Raw genomic sequence first — 18,772 nt, 5'->3', positions numbered from 1 at the left:
ACAGATGACATTGACTTTGAACATGGAAAATGTGTTCTAACGTATGAGATCACACCACCTCAAATCTTTAAGAATTTATATATTTTTAATTGTTTATGGATATAAGTGCTTTGTCTGCACATATGTCTATGCACCATGTGTGTACAGTACTGGTGGAAGCCAGAAGAGAGCATCAGATTCCCTTGGTACTAGAGTTACTGATAGTCGTTAGCAGCCATGTAGGTGCTGGGAATCAAACCCAGAGTAGGTGCTCTGAACCACTGAGCCATTGTTCTAGCTTCACCACCTTCAGTCTTGTCCATCTGCTCTGCCACTGTTTGGGGCTATGATACACACTCTCCTCATCTCCCAGGCTCAGGCTGTGTGAGAAGGATGAGGGAGGAATTAACCCAAAGCAAGGCCGGTCCTCCTGCAGTGATTACATGGATGTTGTACCTATATGAACCATGCAGCACGTGATTCATTTGCCACTTGTTAGGATTGTTATAGTCTTTGATCCTTAGCCTAAAAATTTCACTTCCTTCAAAGCCCATCTTAGTCTAAAACAAGTCACTACAGTGGTACACAGCCAGTCGGCTGATAGGACTTTGTAAGTCCCTATAGTGTGGCTACTCTGTTTCCTGGTGTTGAGTGTCAAGCCCTCTAGGTTCACACCAGGGCTGCTTGCTGGGAAGCTGATGTACACTCAGCCCTCTCATATGTAAAGTTTTCAACCAAAAGTCTCTCCCAGGAAGCAGTGCCCCTACCATCCAGATACCCCTGCAATCTCAAGAACCTACAATGGAAAACCGCCTCTTCATAACCAGGGCAGTTGATACTCTGCCATTGCGCCCAGAAGGGCCCCAATGGAGGCAGGTAGCTCAGCAAAGCTGTAGGAAATGATGCAGAGATTCTCAAGGCTGGTCCAGGCTAGACCGGACCAGGCAGCAGAGAAAAGCAGGAGCTGGAAATGAGCATCCTCCTGGCCCTTGATTCTAAAGCCCAGACTGAAGATGGTTTTCTTTTTATGACATGTTGGGTGACCAGGTCCTGTGTGTTGTGGGCCTGGGGTTTCCAGTGTTGTCTGTGCTCTGTTTCAGGAGTGTGGCCAGAAGGCTCCGACGGAACAGACATCAACGCCATCTGCCGGGCCCACGAGAAAAAGCTTCTGTGCACAGGCGATGACTTTGGCAAAGTGCACCTCTTCTCCTACCCTTGCTCACAGTTCAGGGTAAGGCCTTAGCCACTCACACTCTTCCTCAGGGCTTGCACTGTGCTCTGACCTGTTGGAAATGAACTGTGGGTAAGGGCTGCCAGCATGACCCTACTAACCTGCTGCCCGAGCACCTCTGGGGTTCCCTTCTGCCCTCGGAGCAACCTCAACCCAGATGTGGTCACAAAGCTCTCTATATCTGGTATGTCTACCTCTGCAGATATATGGGTTTCATTCCAACACCACACACACACACACACACACACACACACACACACACACACACCTATGGCCTATCTCTCCATGCCCACTCCAACCCTACTGAACTGACCATGCCTGTGCCTAGATTGTTTTCCTGGGCCTTGGTGAATCTGAACATCCTTCAGCCAGAAGACCCTATCCCTCACCCCAGCAACTGCTTAGTCCCACCTTAGGGTTGGCTCATACCTGGTGCATCCTCGGGCATTGACTTACTTGACTTCAAGTGTATCATGTGCTTGCTTCTGTCCTGGAGGATTAGTTCTATGCCCCTCTTGAGTCCTGCACACAAAGCAGGTGCACAGACAAAAGCAGCTTACAATCGGGGAAGTAACAGAGTTATGGACTGATCTCAAATCCAAGCATTCCCTGACGCCAGTCGGCTCCATCTAAGCTTCCCTCCTTGCCATATTTTTCCAGGCTCCAAGCCACATCTACGGGGGACACAGCAGCCACGTCACCAACGTGGACTTCCTCTGTGAAGACAGCCACCTTATCTCCACGGGTGGGAAAGACACGAGCATCATGCAGTGGCGGGTCATTTAGTCTCCAGGGGAGCTCTGGGAGCAGATGGTGCCCGAGGAGACAGACTCACGTTCCGCTTGGTCACTGTGATTTCTGTTTTGTCTACAAACTCTTACAAACCTCAGGAAAATGGTCCCTCTACCGGTTACCTTAGTTGGGGAGCCAGCGAGTGTCACACCAGAAAAGCGGTTTTGTGTCTGCTTTTGTTATATAGTACGGGACAGAATGCATGTTGGGTAAAGAAAGTTCCCAAGGTTTACATGGCAGTGGCATCAACGGAAGGGACTGGTGTGTCCTTATCGTCACTTTTCTATGAACTCTTTAGAACGGTCACAGAATGCCTTTTAAAATATTGTATATTGTCTTCACTGCTTCACCTTGCTAGGTCAGATATTTATAATGAAGTACCGAACTGCAGTCATTGATTAATTGGTCCTAAAAGGATAAATCACATAACTGAATCAGGAATGCAAATACCAGACTTTCCTTGGTCATGTAACAAAGATCTCACTAACCCCTCCCTTTGGGAGGCTGGCAGGAAAGGGAATGTATACTCTCTGGACAATTTCCACTAGAGAACCCCTGGGCTCCAGTGGGCTGTATAGGTGCTTCCACACTCTGGATAGACTGTCCTTCCCGGGGGCACAGCCAGTTTCTCAGCACCTCCACAAACTTCACCCCCACCGCCCATCTCTGTTTGTGTGCCCTGATTAATGGTGAGACATTTAGCCACCACCCTCTGTGTATTAATGGCATGATACGGTATTGTCCTTGTATAGGGTTTAGTAACTCACGATAAAATGCCCATGGCTGGGCCTCGCTGTGTGTGCTTTGGACATTGTACGTTTGTACCCAACGACCAAGTAGATCAAGTTGGAGAAGGACTGTCTTCAGTGTGGCGGCCCGGGGAGTGCAGCAGCTCAGGGGCTCCCGGTGCTAAGGGCAGCCCCCTTTTCCGACTCTCGTGCATGGACAGTGCACATCGTGTGGACTAAGACTGTGCTCTGCTGAGTAGGACATAGGTGGTCTAAATGTGTCAAGAAAGCCTTACCCATTGTGTGACAGATTGAATTTATTGTTTACATTGGGGACTGCATCTCAGATTTTTAAATAGAAGAATCACAAAGAGCTAAGGACAAATGCTGAGATTTTTAAGCAAACAAGCAAATTGAATTACCTGAACTCTACCACACCGGTTGTTTAGAGTGGCCGATGAAGGACAACTTGGGAGACATTTCCTTTGCCATCTCTAGCCTGCTGTGAAAGGGCGGGGCACCAGAAAAACAACGTGACTCAAGATGAAGCCGTTTGTATGTACCCTTATCAAATATATTCTATAATGAAATAAAATCTTAAAAGTGGATTTCTTATTGACCTATGTTTCTGAAAGTGTATCAATTAAAGTATTTAAAATTAGATACGATCCACTCTGCATTGTGTTCCCGCACAGAGGGCTCACTCCCCTACCCCTTGCAGATGGAGTTCTGCTCTGTGGACAGTATGGAAACCTTCATCAGATAGGACAACTCTAAAAAGTACTGGCAAGATAGTCACTTTGAGTAGATAGTTAAAGGACTAATTAGATACCCAGGAAGGGAAAGAGACCCATGACAATTTGCATATTGGCTCCTTTGGTATTACGATGGCCTGGCAGAAACCACTTCAGGGAGGGAGGACTTGGCTTAGATTATATTGTTAGGTGCTACAGGCCACTGTTACTTGACCCCAAGCATTTAGGGAGAACGTCATGGTGAGGGGAACAGATTGGAGAAGCGACTTCGTTGTCTGATAATCAGGAAACAGAGCAAGAAGGAAGGGACCAGAGATACCAGCCATCTAAGGACCTACCCTCAGTGACTACTGCCTCTGTTGATGCTGCACCTCCTCAACTTTCCAGAACCTCCTTCAATAGCCACGCCGACTGGGACTAAGCATTCAAAGCCTATGGGCGACATGTCACACATAAACACATATGACAGCTTATAAGTCAAGAAGAAAGATGTATATGCATGTGTTCATATTTAAGGTGTGTGTTTACATAGTATTATTCTATATTTTATTAGTTATGAAGACAATGATAAGTTTTATATATTTTAAGCCAACCATTACAAGTACATAGTATATAGCAATTACTTATGAATAGTATTAAATAGCACTGTCGCGGTGGTACCGTATTTAAATGGCCCAGTGTTAGCTTTACAGGTAGTATTTGTTCATTATTCATATAGTACACAGTGACGGCTTACCACTGTTCACCCCATCCTGGAGACAAGGAGCTGACTTGTCTCTCGTATTCAGGAAGCTGAAGAGAAGAATGTAATTAAGATTCTCTGTAACTCAGACATAAAAACAAATTTGTTTTCTAGGCTTAAAAAGCAAGTTTGTGTCTTGGCATCTGTATGTTGAAAACTGTAGCGGTATTTAGCTTCACTTAGAACTCGGAATTAAATTTAGTTAGCACTTCCTGGACAGCTCCTCTGTCAGATGCATTCCGCCACCTAGTGGCAAGACAGCAGAACACAGTCCGTCTTTCCACTCAGCATCGTGGAGGAGGACAGCAATCTCTTATTCCAGAGAGCCGTCTCTGCTGTGCAGAGCGTGTGCACAAGCAGACGGCTTGGAAGAGCTTTCAGGGGTTCCCGAAAGAGCCTGACATCTTTCCAGTCTTTTGGAACCAGGAAAATACTTCACGTTTAAGGAGTGTCTTTCTCCCTTGAGGATCCCCCTTCTGAGGCTGAAGTGGGTGTTGCTTACGGGAACTGAGGCACCGCTCTCTGGCTCTCTTGCTCTAAGGAGGGTCACTTCTATTCCAAGGACACGTTTGTGCCTCACAGCCAACACCAGCTTCTTCTGGGCACGGTCCACAAATCCAGGGAACACATGCCACGTTCCCCAGGTGACTTGGGAGAAGACAGAAATGAGCCCTGACCTTCCCTATAAAAGGAAGATGGTATGATCAGCAGAGCAACCCACATATTCTTTTAAAATATTTTAAAAACAATTTTTTATTATAATTATATTTTTATTGGGAATGGGGGCAGGAGTGTTTACCATAGTATACATGTGGAGGTCAAAAGACAGCTGGTCAGTCTGTCGGTTCTCTCTCTCTCTCTCTCTCCCTGTCTCTGTCTCTCTGTCTTTGGTTTTTTGAGACAAGGTTTCTCTGTCTAGCAGTGTTGGATGTCCCGGAACTCTCTTTGTATACCAGACTGGCCTCGAACTCACAGAGTTCTGCCTGCCTCTGCCTCCCGAGTGCTGGGATTAAAGTCCTGTCAGTTCTCTTTTGTCCTGTGGGTTCTGGGGCTCAAACTTGGCTCGTTGGGCTTGGCAGGAAGCACCTCTGTCCACTGAGCCATCTCTCTAGTCTATCTTTTTAAAAATTTCTAACTCCCGATCTTGTATGTCTGTAATGTGCATGAGGGAGCCTAAGGGGCTAGGGGAGCCCTTTGTAACCTGTACCTTGTCCTATGGAGTCTTTGAAGTGCATTATCTATTAGCTCTTGGCTCATCACCAGCGCTGCTATGACAAGCCTTAGATGGCTTCTCCGTGCATCTGTGCAGTGGGATTAGATGTGTTCTGGGTGGACACGGGTATTGCCAAGCCGTCTCCCAGGATGGACCAGCAGCAGAAAGAGGTACCCTCTGTTCCACTTCCCTACCACATCCAGACATGTCCTTTCGGTTTCAGCAGCACAGCAACCCCCAGAAGAGTAAACCGGCTGCCTTTTGTGAAAATGGAGCAGCAGGCAGTTAGAGACCAGAAATGCTTTCCCAGGGTTTCTCGATGGCTGGTGGCAGCAGAGATCAGGGAAGACGCCTCAACCCTCCCAGTCCATGTGCACCTTATCATCAGCCCCCACTGGAGACCATGGTAAGAGAAGGGTAGAAAGTACTGCATTCTGTGTGCAGTCTGCAGTGTGCAGAATGGCTGCCAGCCACCTAGCCTATGTCTGGACACATGTGACTAGGAAACTGGCCGTTTCCCAACGAGAGCTCTGGACATTTTCTCTCTCAGCACTGATTATTGGGCCAGTACTCTGCACATACCATTCAGATGAGTGCTCATATGAGACACATTTAATTATTGTGATAGTTAGTGTTGATTATCAAGTTGATGGGATTTGGAATCACCATGGAAACAAATCTTTAACTGGAGGTTTCTCTCCTGCCTGTCAGTTCCCAAATAACCATTCTGAGGCTTAATATTAATTGCAAACTAGCCTATCAGCTCAGGCTAGTTATTAATTAGCTCTTATAACTTAAGTCAACCCATTTCTATTAATCTGTATATCACCATGCGCCCTGTGGCTTACCAGTAATGCTCTGGCATCTGACTCCTTCAGCAGCTACTGCTGTCTCTCCGACTCTGCCTTCTTTCTCTCTGTATCTCGGTTTAGATTTCCTGCCTAGCTATACTCTGCCCTGCCACAGGCCAAAGCAGCTTCTTAACCAATGAGGATAAAACATATTCACAGCCTACAGAATCCCACCTCACACATCTCTTGTCACTGAAGAGTTCAAGAATTAGAAAATAAAAATGTAGATTCCAAAAATAAGAATGTAGAAATAAAAAAATATAAAGTTATAAGTCTAGGAGAAAGAGAACAGACTGTCAGCAGCTTTCTCAGCAGATCAAGGATCAATCATGGTGAGCTATTTTCTCAGATGCTTGGGAAGCTTAGGTCATTTCATTTTACAACTAGCTGTTTTATTTACAAGGCCAGAGCTTCTCCCTGCAAATTGAGAGTAGTGTCCTGACCATCCCTGATAAACGACAGATGTGAACTTTAGGAGACAGAGATACTGACCTCTGGGTTAGGCACTGTTTCTGTTATGGGAAACTGGCGCCACCAAAGGGGAGGCATGAGACTCCAGTATACACCTGGAGGTACCAGGAGACAGTGGACAAATACATGGTTTAATTAATGAGCTCTGATAAAGGAGGATGTAAAGTATGACAGTCTGTATCTGAGTTTTACCTTGAGATAGTGTGCAAAGCTTTCTGCTATCTTCTAAGTTCTCAGCCTAAGAACCAGTTAATCCTAACTTATTAACCTTCTAGTATTATTAGCAGTCCCTTTTCTAACTAATTGCTAAAGACATCTGTTTTCTTGCAATTAATGACTTTCACTGTAATCTCCTCTGAAACATATTTCATGATGGCTGCCTAGTTACCCATTGACATAAAAACTCACTCCCCTCTCTAGGGTCTTCGCTGATTAACCCAAGGGTCAGGGCAAGGTTGTAAAAATTCCTTTGCCCAGACCTAATGCTTGGTGCCCCTACTGTAATAAGTGGGTTCAGAAAGCGACCTTTTGCCACAGCCTAACAAACACCATCTCTGGCTGTTGTCTCAGCTAGCTGATAAGCTTCTGTGCCCCATAGTGCTTTTTTTATTTTTTTATTTTTAAATTTGCTTCTGGTTTTCCTAGGATTTGGTTTCTGAATAAAGTTTGCTTCTGGTTTTAAACTTGGTTTAGAACTTGGTGGTGTTCTCATCTTTGCGCGACCCCCCTGGGCCCAACAGTCATATCTATTAGGGATTGTCTAGATCAGGTTAACTGAAGTCAGAAGATTCATTTTAACCATGGGTAGCACTGTTCCGTGGACTGAGACTCCTGAGCTTAGCAAGGGAGCTGAGCAGGTGGCCTTCTCCTCTCCCTGACGACAGATGCAGTTGACGAGCCATCTTATGCTCTTGCCTGCCAGGACTTCCCTGCCATAGTGTACTCAGCCCTTAAACAGTGGGTCAAAATAAACCCTCCCTTCCTTAACTTGCTCTGGTGGCAGCAAGACAAGTAACAAATACATTCAGACAAGACTAACCTAAAAAAGAAGAGAAAGGGAAGCTGGGGGTCCATTGTTCTATCCTCACCTCTCCAGCACTGATTGGGAATAGACAGGCAGATGAGGCTTTCCTGCTGTTCCATAGTTCCCACCAACTACTTCAGGGTCTTGTGGCAAACGTTCTTCAGCAATGGAGCAGGTTCCTGGACAAGGGAGGACTCAATCCTCTCTTCTTGTTGGTGAGTTACCATGGCAATAAGTGGGAGGGGCAGGCAGCATGGAAGACCCTTGAAAGAATTTGGTGATATCATTTCTGCTCATAACATAGCAGAGCAATCATTCCCCACTTCCCAAACCTGAAGTAGGAAGTTGAATGTCTCCCTGCCATGGGAAGGCGATGTCACATGCTCTGTGATATTTTTGGGCAAATGAGTTTACCAGAAGGCCCTCAGATCATGGCTGCAGGAAAGGAGAGTGGGCCTGACCCAGCATGCCGCCCAGGTTCTCATGGGCCCCTGTCACTCCCACAGTGGTCCTCAGTTTCACTGTGGTCTGTCTTACTCCAGTGTTCACAGAAGTGGCAGCCTTAGAAATAACGTGTCTGCTCCTTGTCTACATTTGCAGCAAGTTATGAGAGAAGCCAGACATATCCTGTGACATTCGGGCTCAGAAGGTTACCCTATCCTCACCTCCAGTTATTGCTGGTTTGTACATGGCATTGGTCAATGAAAGCATCCTCAGAAACCGGTTTTCTCTCATCCTGGCGAGTCCTCTCCTGTTCACCTTCCTTCCCAGGCAGAGGAAGATCCAGGGCTTAGGCATCAACAGAAAGCAGGGGAAGAATTCCCTGCATACTCAGGGTAGCCAGATAGAAAGATATGGGATTCAGAATAGCCAACCAGTCACCACATGCATTACCACCCTAGAGATGTCCGGGCCTCTTTTGGTATGGCTGAAACTGAGGGGTGAGTAGTCTTGGGGAGTATCTCCAAAGTGTTCCGTAGACCACTGATGCCAGAGAGTCCTAGTTTGAAAGGCGCTCAGTAGACTATATTAACTTACACCATAAGCCCAGAGTGAGTGCTGTGTCTGTCTGCCCACCCATCTTTTCTCTTTTCCTTTCTCTCTCTCCCTGCTGCCTTTTTTCCTCTGAGTCGGGGACACCCTCAGGCTAGGGTATAATGGGAACTGTGATTGGAGATGGTGACAGAGACAGAAAGGGTACCAAAGGCAGGTGTGCAGGGATGCAGGCTAAGCCTAGCACTTGGGTGACCTTGAGCAGTCAGAGTAGAAAGAAAGCTAAGCCTTGCAGACCCTGAGGCACTCCAAACCTCCAGTCTGTCCTTGAGCCAAGCAGTCAGCCCAGGAGAGCAGAGAACACAGTTCCTGGGAGACAGCTTCCTCCAGATCCCTTTGCTAGCAACAAGGTTTTTGCTTTGCTTTATTTTTCTTATTTATTTTTTCTTTCTTCGTTTTTCAATACTGAGAATCTGGGACTCCAATTCAAAGTATTGCAATGCTTAGCAAGCACTCCCCCACTGTGTTGCATCTGCAGCCCTCTCTCCCACAGATTAGAAGTAGATTTACCCAAGGTCAATGAGACCTTCTCAGGGACAGTACCAACTGCCCTGTTTGCTTCTCTTTATAAAAGTACTGTGCCTTTAAATGATAAAATTGTACACTCTTATTATAGCAAACTCAAAAAGAGACTCAGCTGCTCCTACTACCCCAAAATAGCACAATTGCTTCTTAGTGTATGTCCTTCCTATATTTTCTATCAGTCAATTTTTAGATCTATTTCGCTGGTTGACATTTTTGCATGTTTCAAGCTATATATTTTTATATGCCTCTTCCCATTATAGCTTGCTATAAATGTTATAAATGACTTGTGTACATAGTTTGGTGATCGATACTCTCACACTGACAATTATGATGATGGTGGTGACAATGATAGTAGTGATGGCGATGATGGCAATAGTAATGGTGATGACATAATGGACCTGGTGATAAGGATGCTGTTGGCAGTGATGATGACAGCAGGTGCAATGATGATGGTGATGGTGGTGAGGATGATGGGAATGATGGTGGTGACGGCAATGGTTATGGTAGGGATGCTGCTGCTGCTGACAACAATGAGGACCAATGGTGATCTTAGTGATAAAGATGATGAGAGTGGTGGTGCTGATGACAGTAATGAGAACTGTGATGATGATGATGATGATGATGATGATGACAAAGCTGATGGTGATAATGGCAATGTTGATGGTGATGAGGGTGATGGCATATGACAATGCCACATAAATTTATTCAGAAGAATATTGGCCTTCTGTATTCTAATCTAAAGGAAGTCTACTCTAAGAGAGTAGTCTAAGAAGAATCTATTATAAAAAATAGAAGTAGAAGTCCTGACCAATGGCATCCTCTCTTTGTGTTGAGCAGCACAGCCAATGGGTAATGAAAAGAAATGAGCAACTTTTGTCCCAGTTTTCTGCTGTAGTCTCAAAGAAGAGAAAAATTGTTTTTATGGCCTTGTTGACTCAGAACGCCACACAAAGCCACACGTAGATGTCAACACACTGTATCTACACGTTGTTTCCAACATTGTGGGTGTGCTTGCATTGCTTTCAGTCACTTGTTTCTCTCATGGCCTTAGACCTGCTCAAGACAAATGCACACATACGTGCACGCACACACACACACACAATTTTCTGAGTCAGGGACATGACTTGGTAACAAAAATAAATAGAGGTCATGGATCATGGTATATCTGAGGCTGTGTGTAAGCGTTACTTACATCAGAAATCCAAAGTAGAGGCCAGTTAATCCTGTGCAGGTTGGATGTGCAGTATGGAAGCAGAGCGAGTGCATCGTATTAAGCAATCTGTAACTCACTTAGTGGCCTCACATACTGAGTACCGTTCGCAGTTTTCACCATCGTTTCCCCAGGCGCAAAGTTTCCCTACTATGAGGAATGCCTTTCTGATTTTTCCCTGACCTGCAGGGCTCTGCTGTCCTCCTCTTGCTGTCCCTCCCATCACCACTACCCTGGGCTATCATATCAGCTCCTAAAATCCCAGGCACCTCTTCAACCTTGGCAAGGCCAACATCCTCATCTTCAGCTGAACCTGCCTTCTTCTCTTCAACCCCAAATAGTTAGCACCCTGAGGATGTACCCATGGGCTCACCCCTCTGGTGGCACAATCTGCATGTCCCAAACTGAATTAATCTATTCCCTTAGCCCTGGAGCCCTTCCTCCCTACCGCCTGGTTCAGGAATAAAGGCATGCCTCTCAGCCCTCTTTTTGTCCCACCAGCTGCCAATCACAATGACTTGCAAGCAGCCACTCACTCCAGGCGCTACAGGGGGGCTGTGCTCCTAGACCCCAACAACGTGAAAAACTGACTGGTGATCACAGTTGTCTCTTTCCTCCAAGAGAAGCTGTTAACCTTTCTGAAAGTCACACAGCAAAGAAGCAAAATCATAACCCCCCTGAGTCACGTTTCCAAGATCAACCTTACAACTCTACCTTCCGAAGGCAAGCGGATTCCACCTCACAGGAAGCCATGGCACATGGCTCCACCAGGTGCCATGCCCACCCTGGCTTGTGACCGCCGTTATCACTGCTGGCGCCACTGTAGCCTGGCTCTTCTTTCTCCAGGCAGGCTAAGGAAGCTTTCTGACCTCTCAGCCTGACCAGCTCACACCCAGGTTTGCTCAGTAGCCCTGCGTCACTCTCCAGCACCACGTTTCCCACCACAGCATGCTCTCTGTCACCACAAGGTCTTCGGATGCCTATCGTTCTCCCTCTTGTCACTCCTAACCAGTCATCATTTTCATAACTCAACTCCAAAGTCACATTCTGAGGGACGTGAGCCTTCGGGGCCAGCTCTCGCCTCGGGTTCCTCCTCTGCCAATGCATTCCCTTCATCCATCAGACTGGTTTCCAGACCCTGTCTGTAAGGTCAACATCACACCCACTCTGCCTGAGCCATCACCTAGCACAGTTGCTACTCAGTACCATCATTCTTGATGAGCCTCAATGAACACTCAAATGGGCATTTGAGTTTGCTTGGCACCCCTCTTCCTAACAAGAAGGCTGTTGTCAGAGCTTTGTTCTTTGGGCTGAGCTCGAAAATCATGAACGTTTGCTTCTTGGGGATAAATGCCCAGGGATGGAGTCACCCAGTTAAAGGACAAGAATGCTTTGATGTCTCCTGACACAATTTGAAAAAAAAAAATCCAAAATTACAGTGGCAACATGGTAGGCTTTTTCTCTTTTAGCAAATGACTCCTTTATTCCCTTTAAAGTGTCTTCCTGGTGGAAGGCGTCCAGAGCTATTTTTTACCTAAAGGCTGTAAACCTCCTCATGCTCCAAGCACAGCACCAGCGAGGGTGAGGAAGTTGTCTGCCAGCCTCGCCAGCCCTGGCCCCACTGGGCCCTGAGCCCTCGCCTATTTCTAGGTCATTCGGAAAAAGTTTGTTTAAGTTATATCCCAAACTAAGCTGTGGTTTGGGGAGAGGAGCTAAGTATTATGGGAAGTGTGAATGACCCATGCTGTCTTTTCTAATAAAGGGCTAAATATAACAAAGGAAGCTCCATCTTATTTGTTGGCGATGGTGGTGCACACCTTTAATCCCTTCACGCGGGAGGCACAGGCAGGCAGATCTCTGTGAGTTCAAGGCCAGTCTGGTCTACAGAGTGAGTTCCAGGACTGGCTCCTTAGCTACTGAGAAACCCTGCCTCAAAAAACAAACAAAACAAAACAAAATAAATAAACAAATAAAAAACAGAAAGCAAGGAAGGAAGGAAGGAAGGAAGGAAGGAAGGAGAGAAATTAGTAAAAATGCCAGCTGGCAGGGGAGGCCGTCTCTCTCTCTCTCTTTCTCTCTCTCTCTGAGTCAATGTTTTTGTTGTTGTTGTTGTCGTTTTTTTTTTTTGTTTTTTTTTGTTTTTTTTTTTTGTCTGAGATCAAAGCACCCTTTTGCAGAAGTAAAACTTTACCCTCGCCAAAATTCTTAACTTGTGTGGTCACATTTTCTTGAGATCCTGGACCCATTTCTAACAGCGGCAGACATCTCTTTTCTGTTGTTTGCTTTGTTTGAGTCAGGGTCTCAATACATAGCTATCACTGTCCTGGAACTCACTATGTAGACCAGACTGGCCTTGAATTCAGAGCTCTGTCTGCCTCTGCCTCCGGAATGCTGGGATTAAAAGTGGGCACCACCATGCCCGACTTCGGTGAACGCCTTTAAAGTGCTCAGAAACCAGGAATCAAAACCAAGGAACCGCGGGAGAAGGTTGGGGAAGTCAGGGTGTGGGAGTCAGGGTCATCAAGCTTGCAAATGTTTCCCACAGACACAGCTACCTGAGTCTGCTTTCCTTCGTAGGGACCTACTCTAGCTGAAGCAGCCAGAAGGGAAAAGTGACCCAGAAAACTTTGGCCAAAAACCCAAAGCGACAAACCTCCCCTGTGTTTGTCCTGCTAGTACCCCATCCTCTCCCTGTCTCTGACTGCCTCCAGCTGCCCTTCTGGGGTCTACTGTCTTAAATCTACCTCTGCAGGAAGCAGATGCCCAGAGAGGGCCTCATGACGCGTCTTGCCCAGCTCAAGTCCTCCCTCCAAAGTCACTTAGAAGCTGCGTTTGCTAAAACAGTGCTGACTCCTCACTTGGGCTCAAAGATAAATAACTACAGAAGGAAAGCCCAGCCCCCGTGTCTGCATTCTGCCTTCTGTCTCCTGAACTCTGGATTACCTGCTGACCTCTTCAGGTAGGCATGCTAATCACTCAAGCAGGACTCGAGAAGAAAGTTGTGATTCCAAACCTACCTTGTCCTTTCAAATGTGAAGCCGCAGAGATCAGAGCACAGGATAGATTTTACTGTCTGCTTTTTATGGTGGCTCCTCCCAGACTCCACGCAGGCCCCACAAGGCCATACCTGTAATGACCCTTGATTCCAAACAGCCGAGCCTCATGCAAAGCACACCACCAATGAGTTGAGGAGAGGCTGCCCTGGTGTAGAAACTATTGCCTTCTAAGACCTCAGCTGACCACTCAATCAAGTCAGAACCGAGGCAGAGACCTAAAAAGAGATACTCTGAAAAGACTGTTTAGTTACACATATGCTTTGTCCTTCCCACCCCAGTTCTCTCTGTGTTAAATAAAGCTTGTGTCAGGAAGTCAGAGGACAGACTTGGGAGCCCTGGACCCGTTAACTAATCTGCTCTTCCAATGCAGCCATATTGATAAGTCTCTTCTCTCTGCTCTTCGTCATAGTGAGACTGTTTTGAACTGTGGCAGGAAACCCAGACTCCCAGATCCTGTGACGATCACTTTTCTGTGTGTGCATGTTCTAAAATCCAAGAAATCCTCAGGTTTGTGTCACTTGCAATCTCTAAGGAGGACCCTAGAAGCAGGTTTCCTTATGCTTCACCAGCCAGGGGTACTGTCCTTGCCATCTGATTTTTAATAAACTAGTCCATTTTGAGCTCAAGAGATAGTTCAGCAGTTAAAAGTACTTACTGCTTTCAGAGAGGACCCCAATTCTGCTCTAGAACCTGCCAGCTCCAGAGGATTCAAAACCTCTTCTGCATTTAATTTTTCTTTCCTTTATTGGACTTTTTAGGGTTTCTAATTCTATCACTTCCAGAAGTAGATGTTAATTTTTCAGTTATCAAATTCATTATTCCAGTTCTTAACATTATTCCAACTATTACTATACACTTTATCATTTTCTATCTATTACACTGAATATTAAGTTGAATACCTTGTTTATATGCATTTGGTTTAGTTTGCTATCACAGCCTCCTACAGTTGTTGCTATGATATTTTCCCATTTTTTATTAGTTTTTTTTGTTCATTTGTAACAACTTCTTCCTTTTTTAACAACTTTTTTCTTAAGGTGAAAATTATTCAAGAATATATTTAGTTTTTAGCTAATTTTAGTCCTATTTTGTGGTTATTTATACCTTTATTACATTCATGAGATTTTTAAAAGATTCATTTCATTTGTATGAGTGTTTCACCTGTATGTGTGTATGCATATGATATATGTGCTTGTGGAGGTTAGAAGAGTGCACTGGATCTCCTGAAACTGGAGTCATGGGTGAGTGTTTGTGAGTCACCAAGTGGGTGCTGGGAACTGAACTTAGGTCCTCTGCAAGAACAAGTATTCTTAAGTGATACGTCATCTTTCCAGTCCTCCCCTGACATTTCTGAACTTCAAGAATAATAAGAAATTCCAACTTCTGGGGAGTGTTGTGAAATATTTAACTATGTAAAGATGTGTTACATTTGCTTATGCTGTGGAATATTACTTTAACTATGTAAAGATGTGTTACATTTGTTTATGCTGCATTTGTTTAGGTATGTAAAGATGTGTTGCATTTGTTTCACCTTGCCCGCCTCAGGCACCTGACTGGTATAATAAGAAGCTGGATGGCCATTAGCTAGGCAGTAGAGGGATAGGTGGGACTGGCAGGCAGAGAGAATAAATAGAAGGAGAAATCTAGACTCAAGAGAAGAGAGAGAAGATAATGAGGGAGAAAAAGAGGGACATGTCCAGGGTCAGAAGCCAGGCAGCAGCCAGCTAGCCAGACATGGAATAAACACACAGAAAGAAAGAAAGAAAGAAAGAAAGGAAGGAAGGAAGGAAGGAAGGAAGGAAGGAAGGTTAAAATCCCCAAGACAATATGGTGTGCCAAATGTAGCAGACTTTTTCTTTAGGACCACCAACAAGCTCCTAAATCATGACACAGAGACTTATTATTAGTTATGAATGCTTGGCCTTATCGTAAATCTTATTTTAATCTTTTTCTCTTTTCCCATGCTCTGCATCGGGGGTCTTTTAAATGTAACATAAACAAATGTAACACACCTTTACACAGTTAAAGTAATATTCCACAGTATAAACAAATGTAACACATCTTTACATAGTCAAATATTCCACAACAGGGGAGGACATCACATGTATCATATATAGAAGTGCTTTTTGCTGACCCTGAGATGTCTGACCTTAGAACCTGTGCTACAGGTTACATAGCAAAGGGGAATTGCAGTTGCTAGTTGGAGGGTTTCTGTATTAACCCATATTCTATGTCATCACACAATGCCTGAGGCTGAGGAATGCATAAAGAGGTTTACTTAGCAGTGTTAAAGTTGGTAGTCCAAACTGCTGGTCACCAACTCTGTTGAGGTTTCCAGAATGAGAGCACAGGGTACCAGAGGTTGAGAAGGGACTGGTTTGTTCTTTTCTTGTAACTGTCTTTCAAGAACTAGCCAGGGTACTGGGAAAATTCTTTAATCCTTTCTAAAGGTAGCATCTCCAGTGACCTAATGACCTCCCAGGAGGCCCTATCCCTCACAGCTTCCCCTGCCCCACAACATGGTCACACCAAGGCTTAAGCCTCTAATGCATATATGAACTCTTGGTGGACAGACTACATGCAAACTGCAGCAGTCTTCGGTTTGGAGGTTACGTGTGTAACCCCTGGGTTCAGTGTACTCACAGGGTCCCTAACAGTGGGAAGATGATATCAAAGAGGTCAGAGAGAGTAACCACAAAAGTAAGGTTCATATGTTACTTGAGTCAAGGTATGTGGGCAGCTTCTAACATGTGGACAGGGGAGGGGCATAGTTTCTCCAAGTCTCCAGAGGACTCAACCTACCCGACCTGATTCAGACATCTGCAGAACCATAAAGTGCTCTGTTTCAAACTGCCTAGGCCTGTGTATTATTTGTTTGCCATGTCTGCCACAGACACTAATGCACACTGTGGAAGACAGAATCAGACTGGCCTTCAGCGTTTTAAACTGTGACTTAGAGCCAGAAGCTCGGGATCTCTGAGGGACGAAGACTACAGGCCTGCCTAAGACTCCATGCAGTACAGCAGAGAAAATAAAGGCCATCCCTTCTAAAGAACGCGTATGTCTTCTGTGCCCATCTTCCCCAAAACTCGGTAAATTCTGGGTTTTGTTTGTCTGCAACTTTAGTGAGCTAGAATTTGCATCCTTTCAAGCGTGAAAAGGTGCACTCAGTGGGTTTAGCATATTCTAGAGTGTGCCACCGTCACTACTAATTTTAGATGGTTTTTCTCATCTCTCCAAAGAAACCTCATTTGCTAGGGCTGCCATGACAAAATACCACGGGTGTGTGATTAAACAACAGCTGCCTATTTCCCCACAGTTCTGTGGGCTGGAAGTGCAAATAAAGGTACCAGCCGTGTTGTATGTGTCATCAGCACGTGTGTTTGAACACTTGGTCCCAAATTGGAAGATTGTGGAATCTGCAGGAGGTCTTGCCCACAGGAGGAAGTGGGGCACTGGGGATGGGCCTTGAGGCCCTGCCCACTTCCGGTCCACTAGTTTCCAATAATCCAAAGGCTGAGAGTGCCATTAGTCAGCATCTGAGCATAGATGTATGTAATCCGCCTACCTGGTGTTTCCACTGCCGTGTTTGAAAAATCCCTTCTTTTATGACTTTCTTTTGTTTCTGCAGCTCTAAATATTTATTTATTTTTTACTTTATGTGCATTGGTATTTTGCCTGTATGTTTGTCTGTGCTAGGGTGTTGGATCCCCTGGAACTGGAGTTACAAACAGTTATGAGCTGCCACATGAATGCTGGGAATTTTGAACCTGGTTCTCTGGAAGAACAACCAGTGCTTTTAACCACAGAGCCATCCCTCTAGCCTTGTTTTGCACCTCTTTCAGTTTCTTGAAACTGTTACCTGGACCATGGTATTTGGGGTAAACTGAATCTGTGTTCCTGGGCCCACGCTCACTCATATTTGGCTCCAGAATAACCTCATTCCCTTTGAGATGACAGCTTTGTTTTTGAGCTGACAACAGAAAAGTGTGCTATTTTTATCCTACATAAGCATTTGTTCTGTTTTTTTACTGCTTCTTATTAATTTCTTGAAATTTTGAAATTATATATTATTTTGTCGCAAGAATTACTTATTATACTCAGATTGCTCTCCTTCGGTGTCTTTCTGACTTGGGATAGCAAGATGGCTTAGTGGGTGAAGCCATTCAGTTTCTGCACATGAGTAAGGTATTCCATTTGCAGCCTTCAGTCCTTGGAAACTGAGCATTAATCTACTGACAAGGTCAGAGCCCTGTGCTCCAGTGACTCCCTCTGAGGTCCTATGCTCTTGCATTGGACACTGAGTTCCCAAACCATACTCTTTGGGAGACGCATTGAAACACCACGGTGATGCTCCTCCAGAACTTCTGGCCAGTCTGCTCTGGGAATGTAGTTGGCTTCATCTTCTTGAATGGTGGGAACGCTCAACTCCAGGCAGGATTATAACAGCCATGCGTTTCTGTTTCTCCTCAAGACCTGCAGGACAGCTACCATAGGTTTCCTCCCACTACCCTGGTCTAGCTTCCCCTCAAGTGTTCCCTTGAACACTTGGTATTTTCCCAAGAAGGGCGGGCAGCAAAGCCCTGGTGTAGGAATCACCCCCTACAAGCTGTGCAACAGGATGTTAAGGAGAGTCACCAGAGGAGTGGAGGAACTCAAGAAGGGAAGAGTCAAAACAGAAACCCTAGGCTAGCCTCAAGTTGTGAGGGCAAAATGAATCAAAGGTCATTTTCATTTCTTGCCAGAACCTGAACACAAGCACTCTTTGTCGGTCTTTCATGTCCAATGGCAGCAAGTACAAGTACTTCCACAGAAAAGGAGCTAGGTGTTCTGGGAAAGGGAAAATGATCGTCTCCACGCCACTCAGCGAAGTCACTAAATTAGCAGTTCAGATCCCAAGGAGGTCTCCTCAATCTCTTTTCTCATCAGCGGGCTCCATGAGCTGCAGGAAGGGCTGGGGAAGGACAGACAGGGGCCACTCCCATCCTCTGCTGTGCCCTGCTTCCCTAGGCAGGATGCTGATCTTTGTCTAAAGCAACTCTAGGATGCCTGCAGCGCGGATGCTCCACATTTAATACCATGGAGCTCAAACACCTCCAAGTTCCTCATCCAATGTGTGGGAATCTGAAAGCCACCTTACAGGCT

At 45.5% G+C, this 18,772-nt stretch overlaps 1 protein-coding gene across 4 annotated transcripts in view; it reads left to right on the top strand.

Moving 5' to 3' along the window:
- Window positions 1-3,338, top strand: part of Eml1 (EMAP like 1) — a 156,458-nt gene extending 153,120 nt beyond the window's left edge. For all 4 annotated transcript variants that reach the window (XM_048431260.3, XM_087911517.1, XM_085697913.2 and 1 more), the window contains 2 exons: window positions 1,080-1,210; window positions 1,871-3,338. In XM_048431260.3, coding sequence (XP_048287217.3) covers window positions 1,080-1,210; window positions 1,871-1,996 — 257 coding nt within the window. In that variant the 3' untranslated portion in view covers window positions 1,997-3,338. The remainder of the gene's footprint in view (window positions 1-1,079; window positions 1,211-1,870) is intronic.
- Window positions 3,339-18,772: the final 15,434 nt, after the last annotated feature.

Source organism: Myodes glareolus, chromosome 11 (genome assembly GCF_982192425.1).
Source record: "Myodes glareolus chromosome 11, mMyoGla1.1, whole genome shotgun sequence".
Taxonomy (NCBI): domain Eukaryota; kingdom Metazoa; phylum Chordata; class Mammalia; order Rodentia; family Cricetidae; genus Myodes; species Myodes glareolus.
Note: the sequence above shows the minus strand (reverse complement) of the source record. Positions and strands in the feature narration are given on the sequence as shown.